The sequence below is a fragment of the Perna viridis genome, chromosome 6 (genome assembly GCF_037379345.1).
Source record: "Perna viridis isolate PV_CMFRI_1.1 ecotype Kerala chromosome 6, ASM3737934v1, whole genome shotgun sequence".
Taxonomy (NCBI): Eukaryota; Metazoa; Mollusca; class Bivalvia; order Mytilida; family Mytilidae; genus Perna; species Perna viridis.
The window spans coordinates 3660973-3687961 of record NC_142450.1 but is presented as its reverse complement, the minus strand read 5'-3'; the positions used below and the strand labels follow the sequence as shown (position 1 = coordinate 3687961).

Sequence of the window (26989 nt, the reverse complement as noted above, 5' to 3'; positions counted from 1 at the left end):
AGTTAAAATTAAATACTGTTAAAACTGAATTTTTCTTATTCAAAATTCCCTGTTTTATGGAAGTTGTCAAGTATGAACTGTATATGAAGGTGTATGTGTAATGCTATTAGTAAAAAAAGAATATTTACACACTTCGTATCAAATACATCTTTACTCTGTCAATAGTTATATTTCAAAATATAAATGCGCCCCTCGTCTCGCGCTTTTGATTTGTAAATTTGAATTCGAATTCGAGAGTAAAATGCTGATAAAAATTAATACAATGTAGTATTCTACGTTCATATTGTTCAACCACTGTCTGACGCTAAACAAATAGCCTTTTAAAGGGGTAGGTCACTTCCCCTGATTTTGTCCCACTAGTCTACAAGGTATTTCATTAGAGCTTTTTCCGACACAGTCGTTATAGTTTCGCTTTTTACCCTTTGACCTTAAAGACGCTCTTCCATGGAAACGCAAGACACCTGATCGCAATTCTGTTTCCCGATTGGCCAAATACTGATAACATTGTGGCGTTCGAAAAAAAGTGCGCGTCATGCGTTGTTTCCTTAATGAAGTGCAGAAAGAATAATCAAGGGAACTAAGGTTATAGCGGTAATCAAGAGAATGTTATCCAGGGACAAAGACCACACGTGGAACAGACATACACAACAAAGAACATAAAGTAACTAAAATCATACATACAAGTATAACAAAAACATGAATGAGCATTATAATTAGAAGTAGAAAGAATAAAATTTTGCCGCATCGGCTATCTTTTTTTAATGTCAAGTGTCGTAATTTCGACATAGCGATGTTGTTATTTTGACATAATATGTCGTAATTTCGACATATTTTGTTTTTTTTTTCAAATGACACTTATGGGCTTCCGTAGTCAAGAGTATAATATGACAACCACCATCGTGCGTCTTTGGATCACGATGGTGTGTTCATCTCAGTCACACTAATCACGATCCCGCGTCCATCTCAGTCCCACAAGGGGGACAGTTCATATACTACAGAATATAAGTAAGAGTAACAACAAAATTACGGAACACTGATCCGACCCATTATCAAGTCATCGTCCAAAATAAACCTGACAAAATAAATATTACATCACCGGAACACCAGGAACGGCAATGCAACAAAGAACACATAGGCGAATCAGTGGGTTCATCATGAAAAGTAGGAGATTATGTCACTGCTATACATGGCCAATTCTTTGTGTTCATTCACTTTTCTTTTCTTAATATGGTTAACTTCTGTTCTTTTTTCTTTCTTTCTTTCTTTCTTTTTCTTTTTTTTTTCATTCGTTAATTTGTCATTATTTTTTAACTTTCAATATGACCTCTAATTGAATATTGTAGGATCAAAAAATGTAGACAAACTGAAGATCTAAATTATCTGTCTATGTAACCAAATAGTCCTTTAGACTTTTCATTTGAATATTATATTGTTGTATTTATTCTAATCAAACCTGATTAAGTTACACAAAGGAATATCATATGTACAGTCCGACTTCCGGTTTATCTAATTAACGATGATTTGACGTTATCTCTTATTTCTTGGTTGTTGACAATTTCATGTGTCTTAATTTCTTCTATTGATATTAATCTGTGTTGTGTTTCTTTATAGACAATAAACCTATTAAATGTCTCAAGAACAATAAAAGCCGACTTTGGAAAGAAAAATATGTATAACAGCTACCTCTTGAGTCATGGAAAACTCGACAAATTATACACTACAAGAAAATAACGACAATATCTTCATAATGGGAGTGTTATACAGTACAGGCATATTGACAATTTTAATGAATTTACCAGCAGCTTTGGTTGTCCTAGTTTCATTTTGCAAAAAGAATAAGTCACAAAATTCAGTCGTGTTACTGAGTTTTAGCTTTTCGGATACATTATGGGGATTATCTTTGGTTATCATGGGAAATTTAGTGTTGAACAAACACAACATTAGTTATACTGAGTGCCTGACGGGGTATATTATGCTGAGCGTCACAATGCTTGCGTCATTGGCACATGTGTTTAGCATATCATTAGATAGAATATGCTGTATTTGTCTTAAAATGGTCGTCTTTACAACACATAGGAAGAAGATATCGGGACTTCTGATTTTCATTGCATGGGCCATTTCTGCAATTTTAGTGGGGTGTCTGCAATTACTGAGAGGAGAAGACAGCGAAGAAAAAAACTGTAATCTAAAGCGGATTCTCCCAATCGGCTTTCCTGCATTTGGCACAATGCTAGTTGTTCTACAGTTCGGTATTTCTACGAACATTTTAGTGCTTATTATATATCTTAAGAAGCACCAATTAAGCATGAAAGACATTAGAGTGACTCAGAGAAACAAAATTAACGTTCGCACAATTATTTTGGTGTGCATCATTGCTATTGTAACAACGATTGCTGGGTTGCCGTATGCAATTTTTCTACTGTATGGGTCCACACATGGTTGGCCTGATGCAATTATTGGTAGGACGACAGCCCTGTTATCTGGATTATCTGCATTAATAAATCCAATAATATATGTATTTAGAGTGCGCAAGTTCAAGGCCAGGGTCGTAGGTAGTGCAAAATATTTGCTTTGTACGACTAAGTCGGCATAGACAACAAGGACATTAGGGGTGCATTCCATTCAAAAGATCAACCGTTTATTTTACTCCATGGTACTCCGTTCAAGAAAGGGCATATGATTCAAAATGAAAGGGTCGGTAAGAAAATTGTAACGGGGAGCATCTTATATATCAACCATGTAGCCATTTGTATACGGAAGTCGTCATTTATTTGCAAATCTGAAATACAGACGGTCGGACAATTAAATGACAATTACTACGCATTCTTTTAAAAGTTCTGTTCCGCGTATAAGAAAAAAAATGTGAATATCATAGTAACTAGTAAGTCATTGGAAACTATACTCTTCTGAACATTTTCAGCGTTCTTTAAAACTTAAGTAGCTTTTAAGTAGCTGTCTTTGTAAGAATCATGTAAAATCTGAAAAATGTGATACACCCCAAAAAAAGGCTACATATTTTTATTTTTTTTAATTAAGTTGTTTTATGGGTCTATACTATGAAATTAGTAATTATTCATTCAAATCTGCCTGCTCTTAGGATCTAATCAACATTGAAAATCCAGTAGATTCTATTGTATTTGAGCGTTATTTACAGAGTTATCTCCCTTAATTTTCAAATCTACAGTGCATTCTATATAATTTTTATCTCCTCAGAGCACGGGTAGTATGAAAAACCACATGTTATTTTCTGTTTACCATGAAATTTCAAACAAAATATCAAAAATTAAAATATGTAGGCTTTTTACCCATGAATCACATTTTGCATGATCCTTAGCTGGAGTGCTACTTAATATATACAGGTAAATGTGGTTTCCGGCTATTCTTTGGATATATCTTTGCACAACGAACAGTAAAAAGTTATCTCGTCATATTTAAACATTCCCAGGAAAACGAACACTGTGGTGAGTTATTTACTAAGTACATGTATATAAAGGGTCACAGTTCCAACATGGGCAACCTCTTATGGAAGACCAGTAGTGTCATGATTTCTTTCACATTTCCCGATCTATATGCGACATATTTCAGTCATACTTCTAAGTTGACATTTCTCAGTTCTAAGTTGAAAGTGAGAAATGTCAACAAGGAATTAAAAAGTTCCAACGCATTAATCGGGAAATATGAAAGTAATAGTGACATGTTTGGTACCCTCTACATGATTTCTCACAGTTTTGTGTACGGAGAACACTAACAAGGATTGTGCAATTTACAGTCACGTAAATTAAGAAATTATTGCCATGTTTTTATTATTGCCACTGACTTATGAATCACAATGAGATTTTTCTCCAACTTGCAAATATCATTTGGAAAAGAGACGAAAAATTGTACCAGTCCAGCATTGAATGAAATTGAATGGTTCCTTATTGAAAGACTTCAAAGGCTTCGGAAAAATCGAAAATCTGTTTTTCGCATTTTTGATCAATCATGTTTACGAAAATCTTTGGTACCCTCTACATGATTTCTACAAGTCATCAAAGGAACCCCAGAAGAATAATACAAAACAGAAAATTCCAAATAATCCATTTTTTACTGAAGCTAAAATACTCTAGGGGTTTTGACATTGAAAAATATGTCAATTTAAACGATTTTTCGGCGGGGTAGGGTTATATTTTTTCATTTTACCTCATGACCCTAAGTATTACTGCAATTTTCTTGGTACAATATATAATTGTAAGGCTGGTACATTGGGCTACATGATTATTTCTATGCATGTATTTAGTTCCTTTACACATGCTGTCCCAGGAAGATTTAGACGCTCGAACAATTGAGTCACAAAAATCTTGGCGTCTTGATCCAGTCGGGTACATATATAGGCTTAATATACTGAAAAATGAATGCGAGAATATTCTTTGATAATTGGTATTTTAACCTAGAGATTGATGGTAAAAGAAAACTATTGACCAAACTATACATCTCTTCAGCACCTGCCTATGGAGTTTTCATACCACAACTCATACGTTATGTCAGAACTTCCCGTTACTACGCAGACTTTTTGTATCGCGCTAGACTTCTTACAATTAGTCTTCTGGAACAGGGTTATGTTGCTGCAAGATTAAAGTCACCACAACGGAAGTTTTATGGTCGTCATCTTGAACTCGTGTATCGTTACTCGTGGATCCATCTGCACCATGAAAACTGATCAGTTTAACGTGTCATACTTTTCCTTTCCTCTTTCGTCTACACTGGACTTGACTTTTTTTCTTTCTGCGTGACGTAATTTAGAACTGGAAGTCCGCGAATTATAAAGAAAATTATGTGATGTACAATGTAATGTAAAATAACAAATCCGATTAGAAAAAAAAATCTTGATTTCAAAATTTTCATGGAGGGAATAGAGCTCATCGTAATCATCATCCAACAATCACTCGATCGTGGTTCATTTTTCAACATTCCAGTCACTCATTGTTAGAAAATTATAATTGTTTACATGTACATGTATAATTTTTATACATTCTGTCACAGACCAAGAATTAAATTTTATATATTTAATCACAGGACTTTGATAAATTCTGTTCTAAATGTAAAAACGGTAACCAATAACTTTCAGATGTTTGATAACGTTTACAAAGTTCAAGATTGATAAAGTATTTTATGAGTGAAAATACTTTTAATTTACATAAGGGTCTATAAAATGATATAATTGACATTTTTAGCATCAATTATGTGACTGCTATCTATATATTTCAATCAAAATTCCTTAAAATGCCATTTTTACCACAAAATGTTAAGTGTAAGCACTAGTTTTACATTAGTGAATATGACGCCTATATTTCATTCAAATTCTAAAAAGACACATTTCTGCAAATGTACGGGTGTGAGAACTTTTATTTTCCATAAGGGTCTAAAACTAATGACTAAAATGCTACATTTTTCAATATAACTATCACATAGCTGTCACACCTAAATTTGAGTCAAAATTCTTTAAAAGTGTTATATTCTTGCTAAATGTATGAGTATGAATACTTTTAAGTTCAGTAAGGTCTAAATGTTTTGTGTAAAATGTTTAAAATCCACGTCCACCTACAAGAACAGTTCCTGACAGGAGAGTGTCAATACACAAGACCGATTACAACACAGCTTGTCTAACGCCCAGACAGATCCTGACTAGGTGAGTCGTGGATCAGAACAGTTTATGACAGTTTAGAACTGTTCTATGACAGCGAACCCTGACAGAATCGAAGAGAGGTTTGAAGTGATCGCACATATACTTAACAGTAAAAAGAACCTGTAATATATGAGTAACAAGTGTAAAACATTCTTTTTTTTTAACTGCAACCACATATCTGCAGGATTGCATATTGGATGTTTTTATCAATGGTAAATAATGCTTGATATGTAGGTCAAATGTACTTTTTCGTTTGATAGTTATTCCAGACGATGGCAGCGCACCTATTATCTAAGAAATCTAGTCACGTGTTATATTGCTCCTATAGCATTACATTTTACATACATGTAACTTAAAAACCATTTCACTTCGCGAAATAGGTCTTGTGATTTCAATTTTGGGACAATGTAGGCCAGCCTACAAAGGATACCTATGTATATAGCAATTAGAAAGAAGTGACTGTGAAATTGTCATTTGTTTGTAACAGAGGTTGTTTCACATCTTCACCTAGTGTAAACCATTAATTGAATTTTCGTTGTAGTTTCTGCGATTTTGTCGCTTTTGCTACATTTCTTCATATCCTTTATTTTTATATTTATTGTATTCTTGTTAAATATATTGCATTATAATTAATTATCCTTTTATTTGAGGAATTTAAAACTACAAAATTAAGTATTTAAGCGTTAATTATCTGTAGGAAACACATATGTACATATATACATAACTAGATGAAGTCTTCAAGGGAAGATGTATCGCCTGCTTTCTAAGTATTCAGTGAACAAAAAGTAGATGAGGTACAATCATGAAAACGGTATACACACTACTGTACTATATGATAAAACTAAGTCGGTTTTTCATCTCGCCCGACCTGTTCCACTTAACTGAATTTCTTGTGTCATACATCAATAGAATCGGATTGAAATAAGGAATCAATTCGTATCTGGCAAAAAATCGTGAGGGATAGTGGAACAAAATAATATTTCGCCGACTTTGATAGATTAACAAATTTCACCGCACATATTTCTAATATGATTTTCTTGGCTAATCTGACGATTCATTTCTTTTTCCAGCAAAGTTTGGGACAAATATATTAATACAAATTATCTTGTCAAATTTAAACAAATTTGGTTGCGATTAACAGGTCGGGCAAAAGCATTTTATTGTTGAGTCGAAAGATGTCAGGAAATGATCACGTGATTCACCAGGGAAAATCCCAATAAATCGAAAGTAGAAATATTGCGTATTTTAAAACATGTTTTATCAAACAAATCTCGTAAAAAACGTATAATAGCAATTTTAGTTATTTCAAAACAGTTTTACTGTAGAATGCAACTTAAAAGACTTTTTTTTAAATTTCACTTAAAATGACCGTAACCGTCCTGGGATGCTCGAAATAATCGGAAACCTGCATCTGCGAGACCTGCGGTCACTATATCCAAAGAGAAACCTTCGTGACGAGAGAATTCATTTGCAAATCCAAAAGATTCTTTAAACTGATTTGCATAATTTTGTAGCATACTACAAATTTTTAATTTTGTGTCACAAAAGTCAATTCTGTGTTACAAAATTCAATTCTGTCTCACAAAGTTGACTTCTGTGAGACAAAATTGACTTTTGTGAGACAAAATTGACTTTTGTGAGACAAAATTGACTCTTGTCTCACACAATAGACTTTTGTCCCACTAAATTGAATTTTGTGACACAGAATTGACTTTTGTGACAGAAAATTGAAAATTTGTAGTATGCTATAAATTTTGTTAATCTGAATTCATTTTTTCTTGAACAAAATTCACTTTTGTCTGTACAAAATTGAATATTTTGAGTACAAAACGACAACAGTCCCATTCGGCGCCCCGTAGCTGTAACATATCTGAGCCAAAATGTATCAATCAGAGTTGACATTATGTTTCAGTAATGTATATCAAAATGGTCTAATATTATTTTGAATCGCTTCTATTCGTGTGCAATTCTTAAATGAAAGATATGCTGTGATGCACTTGGAGGTGTATACAGTAAGACTTGTCTACACAGACACTTTGTAAGTTTTTTTCATATCAGTATAAATGTATATTGAACCTTTTTAAAACAGGACACCTGTCTAAACTGAATTAGTTTTGAAGTAAAAGAGGGTTTAGGTTTAGACCGATTTAACAGTAACTTGACCATTAAGCATAGTACTTAATGCCATGGGAATCCTAGTATACGATATAAACGCATGCTAATTGAACTAGCTGCCGTCAAAAGGTCAACCAAAGCTAACAAAAAAAAAAATAAAATTTCCTTTCCACTTCCCGAGTTGAATAACAGAAAAAAATATGATTATGGCAAAGCCACGAGAGTTTTTTTTAACCATATGCCTATAAAGATCATGAACATTCATATTGTGGAAAAAATACCAATACATAAAACAAATATGGCTAATTGCTGACAGAACATCACTTTAAATACAAAAAAATAGAGAAAACAATAAACACATAAACTTAAAATAGTATGGACAGGTGCACGACAAGGACAAACGTCCATTTTTACAAATGTCACAAGCAAATAGTTACATAGATAACGGGTAAGGGGAAGGCTAATGCTGTCATCCCGATATACCAATACAGTTCCTTATTACAAGCTGCTGATTTTAATCAGAAAACCAAACATTCTGTGTATGACTGTCAGAATTAACAATTGGCCGTAAACTTTATGAAATATATATATAAATGTCTCAGAATGTTTACTACACTGCTCCATCGGATCAAATTGATACAAGGAAGATAAAGTAAGCATATAAGGGTCAGAAAAATCCCAATGATGTTAGAACTGTCAATGTTTGGTCCTTCCCTCTGCGGGACTCGGACTCGTACCACTGACATCTATGGCAATACCGTCTAAAAAACAACAACGCCCCAGAGCACTCCGCCAGCAAGGTTAAATAAAAATATAGCTATCGCTGGCCTTGTCATTCCCCCCTCGTAGGATTAATCTAGGGCTGTAACTTAGTACATATTGTATGGTAATACAGGACAGCTGGTCTAAGTGTTGTTATGAAAGATAGATGATGAAATCAAGTGTATCAATTTGATCCGACTTGTCAGTGTAGCGAATAGAGTCGTCACATTCTGAGACGTTTGTATAATATTGATATGTTTTGAAATGTATATTTAATTTGATCTTCTATCCTACATAACAACACCCAGACGAGCTGTCCAGTACTACCATACGTCGTGTACTAAATTACAGCTTAAGATTAATCCTACGAGGAGGAATGACCCGTCCAGCGAAAGCTATATTTTTATGTAGCTTAGCTAACCGAGTGGTGTAGGGCGCTGCACTTTGTGCATGTGGTGTTGCCATAGATATCACAGCGGTACGAGTTCGAGTCCCGCCGAGGCAACCACCAAAGATTTGCTTCGCAAATTGAACAGTTCTAACATCGATGGGATTTTCAAGACTCGTTATTTCCTAGTTTCTTGTCTTTTATGTACGAATATTTACCATTGTATGCAAATGATCACAATATCTAAAGGTTATAACAAACTTTCCCTTATTTTTAACGTTATTGATCAATTGCTGCATTACAATCTAAAATAATTGGGAACCATTATCTGAGGTCTTTTGAGAACAATGTTTGACTAACTACCAAAAATGTAAATTTATATATACTACAATGGTCCTGATAAATTTGCCATATAAATATGTTTTCGTGATCAAAAATAAATTGCATAAAAATTAGATTAAGCGAAGAGATTGCTAGCTTTTAGCAAATCTGTTAATTGTTTGCTTGTCGTAATCAACTTCTGACTATGTTTTGTGGAAGATCTAACCTTTAGTCGGTTGAATTTCATTTACCTCAAGATCGAAAATATTAAGAAATCAGCGTTTGCTATTTCTAAATTGATCATACATCTTCGGAAAGTCTTTTGACAGATTTTTTTACCAACCTTTTTTGTCTATAGGTAAGAATGAGGCCATCAGTCAAACCTCATTTGGTATTATTATTTTGAATTTCAAACAACATACATATTAATTTACTGTTTTTTTTTCACCCCTTACAAATCAAATTAAAGCGCATTTTACTAAATATATCGATACGGAAATTGCAATCATTACAAAACATTATGGTTTTATATTACACTTTTTACAGACGAGATATAAAGTTGTTATATTATCAGATTCAGAACTAACATTGACATTGTAAACGTGAAACGGCCATTTACTGTGCAACACAAAATCATTTCTGGCAAGAAATCAAGATTTGTAAAAAAAAAATGCGAACTAGACTTTAAGTGTCAGTGACTGTAAGAATCAGGCAGTGGGTGATACATGGTGTAGAAAAACCTATTATTTTGATAGTGTAGTTTAATTTGCACCATCAGAATCAAGGAAAATATTTTCCATATCATGTTGGTGCATATGGTTATAAGTTCATTGAAATGCACCGAAAATGAAAATTTCAAGGGCAGACAACTCTGTCAAAAACCGCATTTTTTCTCACATTCTACAGAAAAAGTACTGGGAAAAGCCAGTGAAACAGAGACTAAATAATGATCTTTTCAAGTAATGAGAATATCCTTGAGTGATATTACATTGTCAGATCGGTGAGGTTTTGACATGCATTATTTTTCCATTTTGCCTGATTCTTACAATTACATACACTTATTTACGGAAGACCTTGCAAACGTTATTGGTTAGGTGTCATTATATGTAAATAAAACTGTTTTTTGTTTTTGTTTGATTGTTCATAAAGTATTTATTAGTAAATACAGCAGTGCTGAAAATCAGAAATCTAAAATGTTTGACAAATATTAACCATTGTGTCGTTACACCATTTACCCCATCTCTGTATCACATTGCTGAACTTTTTTTTATCACAACCTTATTGGAATTCTCTAAACTCTTGTTGCTAGGTCTCTCAGACAAACATTACATTGTAATAGTCACATCTTTAAATATAAAATAACCTGCAAATATTACCGGTATAATCTGTCACACGTGCCGTATCAACTTCCATTTTGGGATGAAACAGCATGTGACATAGATTTTGCTATTCAATCATTGTTATTTATCATCTATGTAACTTTTAATTGTCTTACATTATATTGCCTGTGAATAACCTTCTTATTGTCAAATACTTATATTTTTTGTTTGTCATTGTTCAGTATATCTTCACATTGATATATATTTTTTAGTTTTAATTTTAAATGTGTGGTATGCTACCATTGTGCTTTTATGTGGTATATGTATGTATGTAAAGCTCTGTTAAATATATTTTCTTTTTCATGTATGTAGTTGTACTATATATACATATCTTGAAAAAGATAAAATGGCGAGAATATTAAAAGAGTTTTGTTTTCAATCACACCTGATATATGAATAACACCTCTAACAGAGAAACTTTTTTACATTTAAAGAGTAATCAAGGGAACCGAGGTTATAGCGGTAATCAAAAGAATGTAATCCAGGGACAAAGACCAGACATGGAAAATAGACATTCACAACAAAGAACATAAAGTAACTAAAATCATACATACAAAGTAACAAAAGTAAATGAGCATCATTTAAGAAATATATAACATGATTTGTTAAATTCGAAATAATTTTCTTTATATTAACGAATTTGATCCCCATCCCTCCTACAAAATTCCCATGAACCATACCTCCTTCTTCATTCTCATTTGTCTATTTCGGATGATTTTCAAAATTTCCTGAAAATATTTTATTTACATTATGATCTGGCAGTCTATAAGAAGTTTGCAAAATATTTAAAATTCCCTACAGAATCCATAAAAATGTAATACCATATTGGTTTTGATAAGGCTCAATTATATCAAAATCAAGTTCGGTGACCCATGTTCATTATATTAAAGTTCATTCAAGGCAATCTTTGAGAAAAACTAGGAACATTTATCCACTAGAAATATAAGATATGATATATTTTAAAGGGCAAAGGAGGTAATCGTGTGGAAAATTAAAAGTATATGAGCACCAGAATTCAGCGAAAACTGGCAGAATGGACTATGTTCATGAGCACCAACTGCTTTTCTAAAAACTCGCATCATGACTCCATTTTATGACCAGAAACCTATGAATGGAGATAATGACATATTGAACAAACAGTCCCTATTGTAAATATTAGCACACGTAATCGGCCCACAACCTCTTTGTGAAGGTGGACAGACATCATCGGAAGACAAAGTTCTGGTGGAAATAGAGACATTATTGCCCGACTTGCTAGTAACTCAAAACTAATGGTGGAAATTTACCGGTAGGTCGGCCAACATGCTTATGATGGAAATGAACATTAGAGGTCGACAAGTTCATGGTGGTGATTAACAGACATTGCGATCGACATGCTCATAGTGGAAATGGACTGACGTTATCCAATAGAAGCAATAGAATACCAGAAGTGACGCCACCACAATAAAAGTAAAATATAGTTAATTGTTTTCTTGTTACCATTCGACTGGTGAACATCCGAGCACTGACACAAAGTCAGATCAAGGCGTGTTATTTTTCGAAAAGATAAGAAAAACAATTTAAAAGTTAAATTCATTTATCATTCAACAAGATATGATATAGATTTATGAAACCGTTGCTGGCTTTTTCGACTAGCGTCTGTAATTCTTTATTTCCATCAACCTGAGAATGAAGAGAATGATAGCATTAACATAAGATAAAATAAAACACCATCCCTAATTTCAGGCACAGGAACTTGATGTGTCCCTTATAAAAAAAAAACATAAAACGGCAAATGAAATATTTGAAATATTAACAAACAAAAGCATAACAATTTTAGAATTAATATGAAATTTTAACAATATCATTTAAATATAAATAAACACTATTCTAGAGTTGCTGTATTTTTCTTTGTCCTCTATAAACTGATATAGTATGAAAAATGAAGGATTTCATTGATAATTTGCTTGTCCTGAAGCAAATTAAAGGGACTTGATATATATGTAATTGTATAAATTCCGAACAGTTTTTAACGTTCGAAGTTCATTCTTTATATAGACGATCCTAGAGCCCTAGACGAAAATGCAAGAACCTTACAATTTGAGAGTGAATGATCTTACGCGACTTTTTCCGGTTGTCAAAATTCATTTATTTGGAAGAGTAATCCAGGGCACCAAGATTCTAGCGGAAATCAAAAGTATGTAATCCAGGAACGAAAACCAGACTTGGAATACAGAAAAACAAAACAAAGAACATAAAATAACTAAAATAATACATACATATAACAAAAGTAAATTAGCAACTCTTACACTACTAAAAAACTTGGTGCATCGACCATGTGCACGGTAGGGTAAGCGTCTATTCTCCAAAAATTTCGACAGACATGTCTGCAGGGGTTAGTAAGAATGGAAATTAACATTTTACATTGCGCAGAGTTCAGACCTACATAGCTTAATTACAAAAATGGATCTTAACATTTAGTATAGATCATTTCAAAGTAGAATATGTCTGTATATGTTAGCAAATAACTTAATCGTTTATCCGATATGTTCATTTCGTTAGAACCCAATTAAAAACTAAAGAAAGCTGAAAAAAGAACAAAATTGGGAGAAACAAATGTAAGTTACTTTCCAATCTACAATACACCACTTGTTGGTACCATTATTTTAATCAGTATTTTACTTTCCAATATTTTATAGGTTAGATAAATTGTTCTTAAAATATAAATGACACCGCATTTTTATACTTACAATTCATCAGTAAATTGCTGTCTGTGAGTATTCTCATTTACGTGACCAATTTTGAAGAAGCTGTCAGAACCACAATCGACACAACAACAATAGCAAGTTCCATTGTTGAGTGCAGAGGCATAAGCTTTACATCCTCTATAGTAACACCTGTGGTTGCAGTTGCTATCGCAGTCAGCGTAAATTTCTGCAACTAAAGGGTGGGCTTATTTTACGAAAAATACTCATAACAAATGTTTGGAGAAGGCGATGATTAATCAGATCCATTCGTAGAACAATTTAATTTTCAGTTTTGGGTGTTAAATAACCTGCTTGTTTTCACATTCAGATTTGATATTTTCTCGTAATAAACGACACAGTACTTTGCCCTCATTGCAAAAGCATTTTACCTCGTTAATTTTACTATACGGTTGATTAAAATATCAGCTAAAAAAGACTTTATAAAGTTGTGTCTATAAACACTAATTGTGCGCTTTTCTGTTCACAACAAAAATAATAGCATATTTTGAATATTAATACGTGTACTGTATCAGTGTACCTTTCTTGCACCAAGGACTTTTGAACCTCTATAACAGAAAATGAATAACAAGTTTACTACCTACCTGCAAAAATTACTACAACGAGAATTACTGAAAGGGAAGCAGTCTTCATTTTGCTTTGTACAATTCTGGAAGTATATTAAGTTTAACCTCATTTAAATTATGAAATTAAGCAAAATTAAAGTCGTCAGCTGGCTCCATAGTCGCTTGTGTTATCATAATAAGCGTTGGTACATATGAAATCTAAAACATATTTATTGCATATTCCTTTAATATTTCAGACACATTATTTTTTTTTCTGATAGTTGACTCACAAAAATGAAAAAAAAAAAAAAATTTCAACCTGGAGAATTTCAAACCTTCTTGTATCATTTTAACTCAAATTTGCATGGTTGTTACCAAGTCCTGCACTTTACGGAGAAGAAAACAAAAAAGGAAAATTAAAGTAGAGAAAGCCCCGTGCATAATGGGTAACTCTTAAAACAAGAAAAAAATAAACAGACCTTGTTGTCGATGGCGGCCTATGATCAACTACGCAAATGATTCTTCTAAATTTATAGCAATGGCCAGGAAACAAAAACCACAAAGTGGCATTGAGACCGAATTACAAAATATATTTGCGCGATATAAATGTTTATAACTGTGACAATATTGCTTAACTTAACTTAATAACTTCACCATCATCCGGGTTCCTTTGCAAACATTATATAAATATAAAAAACTCGTTTTTACTAGTACTTCCCTGGATATTCAAGGCAAGTGCATATACTTTAATATGTCTTACTCTTTAAATTTAAATATTTATAATTGCTATTCTTTCCATTGCAGAAAAAAAACAACTTTCTCGTGTCTAGATTAAAATGTTAGACGTTCAATTAATTATATACATGAACTGAATTGTATTCATTTAATAGTAAAATTTATGCTGAATATTGTCCTAAGCATTTTTGTTAGAAAGACTATCTTACGTATCTGTCACGGCATATAGGCATGTTTCTTGTACACATGTATTCCTTGAAATTCAACGGTGAAACTTGTTCTTACTGGCATTTCTTGATATCAATATAAAGATACCCTTTCTCATTGTGTCTGCTTTTTCAGAGTAGTATTAAAAACTAAACATCCAAACAATAGTAAGATTAAAGTTACTTAAAAAAAAATAAAATAAAATAAAAAAACTTTTTACAGGTGTGGATATTTAACAGTATTTAATCATCGTCCTTGTTGTACTGTTTGCATTTTTTGCACGTTAGTTAATTCTGTTAAATTTTATTATTATGCAATGTTTTAAGTTAATAGTTAAGCATGGTTATGTCTAAAAACCAGACAGGACGTGATTCATCGTATCAGTGAAATTTTCAAATACATTTATGTCCTAAAACAACTCTTAAATGTTCATTTCCATAGATCTGCTATAAATCATGAAATATGTTTAGTAGGTAAGGAGTGAACAATTCAGCAGTACATGTAGGTAAGGAGTGAACAATTCAGCAGTACATGTAGGTCCGTCATAATACCATGAACTAGTGTTGCTGCTTCAATTGTGCTGCAATTGTAATTGTAATTGTGTAACAAACGATCTAATTTCTTTGATAAATCAACCATTCTTTCTTTATTGATAATATATATTTAAGGCATCTAACTTTATTGTTTATTGTTATACGTTTACAAAAATCTCTACGGTATATTGGTTAAAAATAATAGTATAAGAAAACTTCATGATTATCATGAACCACATTATATTTTTTTTTATTATTCATGTATGATGCAAATTGACAGTTTCGTGTTAAGTCGATGAGCATGCGTGACATGTACTTTCGGGCTTGTGCACAACAAAACAATTTTTACTACGCATGTTGATTAATTATGCCACAATAAACACGACCGAAAAGGTCTATTATCTAGATATTTCATGATTCTTAAGTATCTAGCGAGAGCGCTATGCAAACAATAAACTTGTGTCTCAAAAAGTAAATCAGAATGGTCGAGAGGCACATTTGACAACAAATATAGCAAATACCGTATAACCTTCAACGTAGACGAATATAGACAAATATATACACCGAAAATACTATGTGTATCTCACTCAAAATGAATGCTGGTACAACTGTATATTTTACCCAACATTCTTGATTAAAGTTTCAGCTATGTTAAATGAAAATGTCAACATAACATTGCCTTTAAAACACAAGCAATGAAAAACAAACAAACATGAAAAAAAAACATGAAAAAAAAACAAACATGAAAACAAACAAACAAAAAAACAAAAACAAAAACAAATACTGTAATCATGTCATTAATAAACAGCATTTGGGTCTATTCAAAATGAAACTGAAATTAAACACTTGTAAACAAAAGACATTACGACCTTCCTTAACATTTCAATATTTTGACCATATGATTGCCAATGCGCATACATTTATATGCAAAAAGGGGGAATATATATGGTGAAACTCAACAATTTAACCAAAGTAACACCTAAAAACAGAATAGTTAAATTTTCATAGATCCAAAAAGGTTTTAAAAAATGTAAAAACAAATTTTGTAAAGGTCTGAAAGTCCTCGACAACAAAGCAGACAAATTAAATGGCAGCAAAACGACAGCACTTCTTCAAAACTAAACGACGACAAAAAAGTCAATGACCTCGATCAAATATGAACTGAAAAAATAAACAATAAAATTCACCCAATAACACATCAACTTCTCTCCAAGGAAAACCACAACATACACAATATAAACAAGCACACAATAAAATTCACCCAATAACACATCAACTTCTCTCCAAGGAAAACCACAACATACACAATATAAACAAGCACACAATAAAATTCACCCAATAACACACCAACTTCTCCCCAAGGAAAACCACAACATACACAATATAAACAAGCACACAATAAAATTCACCCAATAACACATCAACTTCTCCCCAAGGAAAACCACAACATACACAATATAAACAAGCACACAATAAAATTCACCCAATAACACATCAACTTCTCTCCAAGGAAAACCACAACATACACAATATAAACAAGCACACAATAAAATTCACACAATAACACATCAACTTCTCTCCAAGGAAAACCACAACATACACAATATAAACAAAATGAGATATCAACTTATAGAATGCCTGTAGTTGTTGTAAGCTAGCTCTGGCATATCAAAGAGTATTTAAGAGAACCAAGGTTATAGCGGTAATCAAAAGAATGTAACCCAGGGACAAAGACTAGACATGGAAAACAGACATATACAACAAAGAACATAAAGTAACTAAAATCATACATACAAAGTAACAAAAGCAAATGAGCAACTCGGACTCCACTAAAAACTGGGGGCATAGACCGATGCACCGGAAGGGTAAGCGTCTTCTGCTTGTCTAGAAACACCCGCCGAGTTATTCATAAAAAGTCAAGTCCGGAGTAGACGAAAGAGGAAAGGAAAACTATGACATGTTGAACAAATCAGTTTGTCAACATTTTATGATTTGGTATTGATTAGTTTTGTAAGCATGCTGTTGTAAATGGTTAAAAGGCATTTAATATGGTCAAGAAGTGTTGACAATAGAAAGTATAGCAAACCTAATACAGAAAGTAATTCTTTTCATGGTAAGAAATGTTTGCTAGTATGAAAATTGTTAATTTGTATGAATACTAGACAATATGTAGCGTGGATTATTGACATGGTCATGTAATAAATTATGTGACATTTTTTTCATTGTATTCAATCAAATGAAAATAAACCGTGTTATTGAATTATTTTTGACAAAGAAACTCATTACTTTCTGTTCCTTATTTCATATATCACTTTTCTGAGTAATTAGGCAAACATACTACCTTACAGTATAATGAGGATAAAAATGTAATTTTCTTAGTTCGATTGCATAATTTGTTTTCTATAGTGAAAATGAAAGGGCTGTGATTTGAAATCAAGTCAAAGAATTCTATTCTCCTGATTTTTTTGCGCCTGCCCCATGTCAGGAATTTCTGGCATCTGTACGTCTTGTTTCTTTTCAATTTCTGTTTATGTTATGTTGCTTTAGTATATGATAGCAAAGAGTAATCAAGGGAACCAAAGTTATAGCGGTAATCAAAAGAATATAAGACCAGACATGGAAAACAGACACACACAACAAAGAACATAGAATAACTAAAATCATACATACAAGGTAACAAAAGCAAATGAGCAACTCGGACTCCACTAAAAACTGGGAGCATGGAACAGGTGTACCGGTGGGGTAAGCGTCCTCGAAAGAGGAAAGGAAAACTACGACACTTTGAATAAATCAGTTTTCATGGCGCAGATGGATACACCGTAATGATCCACGAGTTCATGATGACGGCCATAAAACTTTTGTAGTGATTACTTCAATCTTGTAGCATCATTACCCTGCTGCAGAAGCCTATTTGTTAGAATTCTAGCGCGATACAAAAAGTCTGCGTAGTCTCGGCAAGCTCTGGCATAACCTATGAGTTGTGATATAAACACTCCATACGCAGGTGCTGAAGGGATGCTGCCACAGATGAAAGGAAAGTTGACAATTTTGAATGAAAAGTCATCACGTTTGTCATAAAGTTTGGTCAATAGTTTTCCTTTACCATCGATTTCTAAGTGTAGGTCAAGATATGAGACTGACTTCACAGTGTCTGTAGTATCCTTTGGCAACTATTTAGCTGTACTTGGGTATAATTTTGTTTTGGGCCAATTGCAGCCTGTCTAGGATTTTGAGGGTCTCCTCATCGTTCACTGAAAACCCATTGGTGGTCTTTAGTTGACATTTTTCTTCCCAGTGGGGTTGTTGTCTCTAACATATTCACCATATCCATTCTCTTTATATATAAAGTATGTAGAGTTACCAATAGAAAATGAAGTAAACAACCTGTTGAATTTACATGGAGATCGAGATACAAAGAATGTATTATGCAGCTTTAGATGATATTTTCTAAACAAATATAATGTGATATACTTGACATAAGAAAGGGCATACACTGCATTTGAAGATACATCAATGGGGTGGAAGCAATTGCAACTGATCACCGATGCATTATATAAGAGAAATAATCATCTTAAGTATTATATTTTATTAAATGTAATGTGGTGTTTTTGTTTTAAATGCGAGAGACACCTTTCAATGTGAACAATGTGACGAATCAAGCATTATGATCTTCATGTTAAGATAGACAGGCGATAGAGGTCATTGTGGAGATGGACAGACATAACGGTTGGCACGTTCAGAGTGGAGATGAGCAGACATTACGACTGACACATTCATAGTCGAGATCGTCAGACACTGACACGGATACGCGTATTATGAAGATGGACAAATATATTGACTGATACGTCCATGGGTGGAGGTTGGAAGACATAATGACTGACACGCACAAGCTTATTTTGAAAAAAAGACAGTAACTGATACGTTCATAGTTGAAACGGTCAGACATAACGACTGAAGCGCTCATTGTGGAGATGACCACACATTCCTGACAAATTATGTCATTTATGTAATTTCAGGCATGACAACTCCTTATTAGGGTACAATACCTTTAAACGTTTGTTTGTTACCTTATTGAATATTATACTTTCAAGCTCTGAAATATCGTCTGACGTTCTTGTTTCACACTAGACGCGGCAGGCAGTCCACTGTAGCTTGCCTATTCACCGAACAGTAAAACAAAATCGGAGAAAATTATGTCATTTTAAAAAATTCAATGGTTAAATGTATTTATTGTTCCTACATATTAGATTTAGATTTTATAATACCATTGCAATGCTCATTTTACAAGTCATCAGTTCCTGTAGTTTTTTATTTCCATCAACCTGTAAATGAAAAGAATAGTAGGATCATCATTCGAAAATTCAGAAATCAAGCCTTAATTCAGACAGATAATATGTATTTAAGTACCATATAAATAGGAAACAACGGAAAATAAAACATGCAGATTGAATAATTGGAAATTTTTACAATCAATATAAGTATAATCAAGTGAGAAAATGTCGTTTTCAATGTATATAAAATCGAAATATATGTGGAAAAAATTACTTAATTTGTTGTTTTTTTTGTTCTTATTTTTGTTTTTATTTATTTTATTTTGTTCTTTTTTTGTTTTTGTTTTTGTTTTGTTTTTGTATTTGTTTTTTTGTTAATTCATGAATAATATGAAGATTGTTCAAACCATGGCCTTAAAGTGGATTGGAAGAGTTCTTCGACCATAATAAACAGTTCGTGATGTTCCAAGTTCATTCTAAACTCTGTCGTAGCAGAAAAAGCAGGAAGTTTGCAATGTTGGGGTAAAAGTAACGATTTTAAGCGGCGTTATTCGATTGTCAAATTAAAGACGTTTGATATTTAGCTCTCAAAGATAATTTTAACAGACATAATGAAAATTGCTTAATCCAGTTTCTCCCTCTTTTATTTCGACAAATTTTTGGTTACACATCACTGTCTCAACCATTTTGCTTTTAGAGCGTGCGCAAAATAAGCCTATTCATATTTTAATACATTTGTGTTATATTAAGTTGAAACAGTGTACTACAAATGAACCTCAAAAACAGCATTTGAAACAATCGAAAGATCCGTCTAAACGCATAATTACAATACTGAAACAAGGCTATTATCTTTTATAGTAAATGCTGTCTAATGTGAACTCCTTTGAACTTTATATAAATGTTTGGTTTAGACAGATGTTCGTATACCAAGGGTAGAAAAAGGGGTAGAAAAGTGTCTGATATAGAAATGTTTGATATTTTCTTGAGACAGGTTGTACTGTACTTGTACAAAATACCACTGCTGGGAGACATTCTTAACATCTGTACATCTTAACACTGATAACGGGCTCACCTCAGTTTTTCGACATATTATCATTTCCTTTTATTTGCATTATTCTTATACGAGACTCTATTCAAATCTGCACTATTCAGAGTCCGCTTTTGTTATTTACATTTCATCAGTTAAATGCTGTTTACGAGTATTCTGATTAACATGGCCGATTGTGAAGAAGCTGTCATGTTGACAGTCGATACAACAACAATAGCATTTTCCATCTTTGACAGCTGATGCATAAGCTTTGCATGACCGATAGTAGCAATAAATGTTGCAGTTACTTTTGCAGTCAGCGTTGATTTCTGCAACTAAAATAAAGAGTCTTGTCTTACGAAAATTATTTATACAAACGTTTGGAGATGGCATACATACATCAGGTCTATTCGTATTTTTTTTCCAATTTTAGGTGTGATTTTTGTATTCACAATCAGATTTTATATTGTATCGTCAGAAACAACATAATACTTTGCGTTTGTAAGATTTTTTTACCTCGCTATTTTTACCAAACGGTTGTTTGAAATATCATATTTAAAAGACTATTAAAGGTTGTGTTAAACTGTTCTGTATTTTTGCTGATCTATTTTTTAAATAACAAGTATTTAGCTCTCAAAGATTATTTTAATAGACATAATGAAAATGAAGAATGTAAATTTCAAAGGGTTGTGAAATGTTCTAACAATATAAGAAGATAAAATATAGTGCGCTCGTTTTTGAGATATATGCCTTTGACATTTTTGCGGGAAAAGGATTACTCTAGATTTACACTAGGTTTTGTCGTTGTAGATTTAATCTATTAAAACCACCGAAGAAATAACAAGGATTTCATGAAAAAAACTTCACAAATAACATATTAACGTGTGCTTAATGATTGTGAAAGGAAAAAGTTGGGGTCACTGGACGAAAACATATTAATGCTATGAAAAAGATAAAACCTGAGGAATCCGATAATGTGACCAAATGGCAGAACATGACCAGCGAACATCTTTTAATCAAGTGTTCTACACCTTTCTTTTCACCGCAAAACAACAACAACAACAAAAAATCGAGTATAGTACATCGAATATTAATACGTATACTGTTACAGTGTACTTTTCTTGAACCAGGGCCTTAAATAGCTATGAATCTCTATAAAGAATATAAATAACAAGTTTAGAACCTACCTGCGAAAATCGCTACAACGAGAATTATTGAAAGTGAAACAGTCTTCATCTTGCTTTACACAATTCTGAAAGAATATATCGTTTAGTTTCATTTAATTATAATGAAAATTTCAATAGAGAAGCTCCGCATTTAATGAGTAACTTAATTTACCGTTAACAAATATTACAAAAATAGAATCAAGAGAAAAAACATCTTAATTAAAACAGACCTTGTCGTTGAAGGCAGTCAATGATTAAGTAGGCAGGAAATCCACCTGAATATATAGCAATGTTCAGGAAACAAAACCACGAAGCGGCATTGAGACCGAATTGCAATTTATTTGCGCAATATAATCCTTAAACACATAAAAAAACTGCTGATTTGACAATATCAAGACCGACATTAAAGACTGCCAATATCATATAAATATAGAAACTTCGTTATTCTTTATTTCATCCTGAATATTCAAGGCAAGTATTTATGTATGTCATTTACTTTGAAAATTTGAGCTTTTATTGTTATAATTGCAATTGAAAAATTATGATTCTTACCATTACAAGAACAAAAAAGGTTCCTGTATACTGATTCAAAATATGAGTGTTTCAATTAAAAACATCTATGTACTTTAGTGATTTTATTCAAAAGTATAAATGTATGTTGTAAAGCATTTATTGTTTGGAAGACTTACAACCCTGTCTGTAAGAGCATATATGCATTTTTTTTTGTTTAACATATATTCCATATTGAAATTTTAACTGCAAAACGTATCCTTACAAAGGCATTTAAAATTATTCCGTGTTAACAATTCACTTTTTCAATGGCATTATTGATACCTTTATAAAAATACGATTCTCATTGTTTCTCTTTTTGTCTCATAACTAAGCATTCAATACTTACCCTACCAGTGCACCTGGTCCATGCTCCCAGTTTTTAGTGGAGTCCGATTGCTCATTTACGTTTGTTGCTTTGTAAATATTACGTTGGTTATTTTACATTCTTTGTTGTGTGTGTCTGTTTTTCATGTCTGGTCTTTGTCCCTGGATTGCATTCTTTTGGATTACCGCTAGAACTTTGGTTCCATCGATTACTCTTATATTAACGGCACTAACAAAAAAAATGTGAATTTGTTATTTATGATAATTACTATTCGATTACATTTTACAGGTGTGGATATTTCGATAAACCAACATGAAGGCTGTAGTCATCATCCTTGCTGTCCTGGTTACCCTTTTCGTAGGTAAGTTAATTCCATGGATACTATTATAAATAATAGAATTAAAAGGGTGTCCATCTAAAATCCAGGCAGTTGGCGTCACATTTTGTTGACTTTCAACTGGCCCTTATTGTCCTTGCTTTTTTGAAGCAGTCCTTTTTCCCTTTATTGAATTGAGAATTCAATTTTTTTTTCAATATTTAATTTAAATGCCTCCTTTTTTAAATGCTACATTTTTGTGCAGTTTCATTTTACATTTCAAATCAGGCATCTATAATATTAATGTTTCGTTTTCTATAGTACTGATATATACCGATAATAATCTACCGGAAGTGAGTAATACAGTCATGGGTGGATACATTACGCAGTTACCTGATAAATTAGCCCTCCATCATGAAGTGTCTGAAATTTCACAAAATGACTGCTTAATACGTGTGCGTTGATAATTGTGGAACTGAAATCTATGGTAATTACAGGGGCTAAGCACCCATATAGGCAAATAAATGTTTTCATTTTTCATAAGAATAATATTGATTCAGTACAAAGAATAGAACTATACTTTTTGAGTTTTAATCTGTTTTAAAGACGTAATTGGAACAATGCAATAGATGTTTAACCAAATGGATTTCCACCACATTCGCCCCCACCCCCCTTGCTTAAAAAAATGTACACGGAAAAAAAGATGATTAAGATATGAATGAAAAATAATGTAGGCATTAAAAATGCAACTAACTCATCAACAAATTAGTACAAACCTAGACAATATACTTTTTAATATTTTGGATTTTTTCTTATTCTTTCTTATAGTTCTTTGCGCTCAGGGGTCGGGCCCGGTGTACATATCCCCGTTGATTTGGGAAAACATTTTTGCATGAAATCTTGATTGTTCAAACAAATTCACCCAAAAAGAAACTATTTCTTGCCCTGCTACCCTAGGCATTCAGTTCAAGTTACAACTAATCACATGTAGTCCTTCGTTCGCTGCTGATTTGACTTAAGACAGCGGACCACAATGTAAAAGGGAACTATTATTTCATTGTATTACCAAGTCAATGAAATAAGGAAATAAGTTTTCATTAAAAACAAAATCATGCAAAAAAAAAAAAAAAAAAATACCAGCCTTTCAAAATTGAACCTTACAAGGAAATGGCTTGCATGCACCACTGATTTTGCACAACTTTTCCGATAGCTTCTGAGGTCTTTAAAGGCCCCAACCCGCTGCCGAACTGTTTTTGTCTTGCTGCGCTCAAGAAATGCATTTTATCTTAGTATGGAAAAGGCCTTATATATGACCTTGTTATTGAGTAGAATTAAGTATTTCATATGAAAACAAGTGAGTTTTTTTCAATTAGTAAATGTATGGTACAAAATACCTTCTTATCCACAAATACATATATTAAACTTATTAAAATTATATTAAAAAAATCATGTTGAAAGCATCCACTTTTCAAAAAAAAGTTTATCCTTTTCTCTATTTTACATCTCAAATGTACTTTTTCTCTCAAAGTTGAATGTTGTTTTCTTATGAACAATCACGATTTAGGAGAAACAGGATGCATGGAAATTCATTGGAAAAAGTGTTAAACTTTATAAGCATTGTTTATTTTAAAAATCTTTGTACTATTTGACATACACTTGATAGAAACGTGACACTGGAAAAAAGACAAATTGATGTTCACCCTGTGCCATTCATATATTTACGATATGCAAAGTTTTGACGTGGATAACTAAAACATGCAGGTGGATATCTTTAATAAATCCATTTTTTCTTCTTTATTGATAATATATTTTAAGCATCTTACTTTATTGTTTTAGAGGAAAGGAGAGAGCAATTTCACAAAATTTACGGCCCATTTGAAAAAAACAAATATATGTGTAGAATTTGATTTGTTTTATTGTAGTGAGCCAGGCCCTAACCAACTGTGAAAAATGCAAATACTACTGTAGTTATAAGAATTGTAGTCAGTACATGTGCGTTCGGCATAATGCCAACGACTACTGTTGCTGCTTCAACTGTGCTGGATATTCCTACTTCAATATTGCACGAGTTTCTAGACCACAAGTTGAAGAAATGAGAGAGTGAGTATAATGAATGATAAAAATACATAGCCAATCGTCTTACGTTTGTAAGCCTTTGAAAGAATCTTGACAAAATTCGTAAAATATTTTGCATCTTTTGGAAATTCATGCAGAGCTGGCAATGTATTAAAACTTAAATGGTAGTTTATATTTTAAATGACGAAGATATGAACTCAACAATATTGCACATATTCCTTAAGGTGAGGTACTACTCTTGAATACGCAAAATTTTCATTAGGTGTGGCACATGAAGAAAAAAACGCAGATATTTTATTGGATTAATCAAGTATTAATACTTGATTACCTCCAGAAAAAAACCATCAAAGTGTTAGTAAAATTTGCCATTTTAAGATATTAATAGGTCAAATTTAGTTGAAATTCACTTAGGAAAAATGGCGGGAAAATTTTATCTCACTACTTCTATAAGCAGTCAAAAAATATCTACGTCACAGATGCTTGAGGATAAATTTTAATAGCTTTCCAGTTGTTTTCTAGGTGTATTGAATATATTTGAGGCAAAAAAGACCAAATTGAGAAATATTAAGTGCCACCCATTGCCTGATTATTACACAGAACGGTACTTAATAGCATCTTACGAAAATATCGTAAATACTGTTAAACCTTTGTAGACCCAGAACAATCTGAAATTCTGTCTATACCAGACATCTTTTTAAAGTTTTATAAATGTAAATGCATGTTGAACCTCGACATGTTAATTCGACTATCTGTCTTAACCAAAAGTAGTTAGGTTTTCAACAGATTTAGTGTGTATTGGTAAAAATATAGTGCAACAAAACTCAATAATCATCAAGAACCACAATACAGGAAAATCTTTATTCTCCATGTATGATGCAAATAGACTTTTTCGTGTTACATCAATAAGCTTGAGTGACATACTTTTGTGAGGTAGAGCTTGTGTAGGACGAAAATATTTTCCTCCCGGAACTGTATATTGAGCATGCTCCACGTCTATTATCTGGTGATATTTTTGTTTTTAAGCACATTTGACTTCTGAAATTTTCAATTTAGAACTAACTAATCATTTCGACATGAATTCCCCCATGATAGTCCGGAACATTTAGATTTTATATATCATATATAAAAAATATTGTAAAAATGATAAATGAGCACTTGACATGTAAACAAAAAACTAAAATAAAAGTAAACATTGACCTGGAACAAGTTATATAAAGTATTTTTAAAAGAAAGTAGATTTAATTACAATAAATCAATTAAAATAAACTCAACCTCGTTTTTCAAAAATATTTTAACCCAGACGGATTTTAATGCTAACAAACTATTTTTGTTATATTTCAGAATACCTAGCATTTACAACTTTGAGAACTAATCTAAGGACGAATAGTTTGTTCTCGGACTTAATCATGATTGATATGATGAATCGATAAAAAAAAATAAATGTTCTTTATGTTCTTGTATATCCTGCACTACAAAAACTTGTAATTTTCTGATATCTTAATTTTTTCTGTTAGTGTTTGTATTTCTCAATATTGCTAGGCAACAGCGTTACGAAAGCGGTGCACTTGAATTGTAAGCAAAAATGGCTTGATGCAGATTTGTAAACAATGTAGAAAATACAGTACATTCTTCAGTGTAAACAAATTAAATCCCCACAAACAGATGTTTATCTCGTAATAATTAATTATCTAATTGTACAATAAAGCAAGGGCAAGTGTTTCTAATGGGTATCTTATAAATATGTACAGCTGGTGTGTTGTGCCCCACGTTCTTGAGTAATGTTGCAGCCATGCTCAATTAAGATGTCAACATAACATTGCCTCTAAAAACCAAGCAATGACAAACAAACAGATATAAAAAGCAAC

General features: G+C 32.4%; 2 protein-coding genes across 3 annotated transcripts; one reads left to right on the top strand and one right to left on the bottom strand.

Moving 5' to 3' along the window:
* Positions 1 to 12185: 12185 nt before the first annotated feature.
* Positions 12186 to 14484, bottom strand: LOC148613255 (uncharacterized). The gene is made up of 4 exons (XM_088586538.1): positions 14396 to 14484; positions 13956 to 14020; positions 13357 to 13546; positions 12186 to 12289 (listed from the first exon to the last, which is right to left on the bottom strand). Exons 2-4 carry the CDS (start codon positions 14002 to 14004, stop codon positions 12259 to 12261), a joined length of 270 nt encoding a protein of 89 aa, XP_088442664.1. The 5' UTR covers positions 14005 to 14020; positions 14396 to 14484; the 3' UTR covers positions 12186 to 12258.
* Positions 14485 to 14562: 78 nt separating this feature from the next.
* On the top strand, positions 14563 to 26848 carry LOC148613254 (uncharacterized). 2 transcript variants are annotated; one of them, XM_088586539.1, is made up of 4 exons: positions 14563 to 14647; positions 23021 to 23093; positions 24971 to 25148; positions 26466 to 26848. In XM_088586539.1, the coding sequence occupies exons 2-4, from the start codon at positions 23045 to 23047 to the stop codon at positions 26494 to 26496; spliced, it is 258 nt and encodes an 85-aa protein (XP_088442665.1). In that variant the 5' UTR covers positions 14563 to 14647; positions 23021 to 23044; the 3' UTR covers positions 26497 to 26848. The 2 variants fall into 2 exon arrangements, with proteins under 2 accessions (XP_088442665.1, XP_088442666.1); XM_088586540.1 differs by lacking the exon at positions 14563 to 14647 and adding an exon at positions 15346 to 15395.
* Positions 26849 to 26989: the final 141 nt, after the last annotated feature.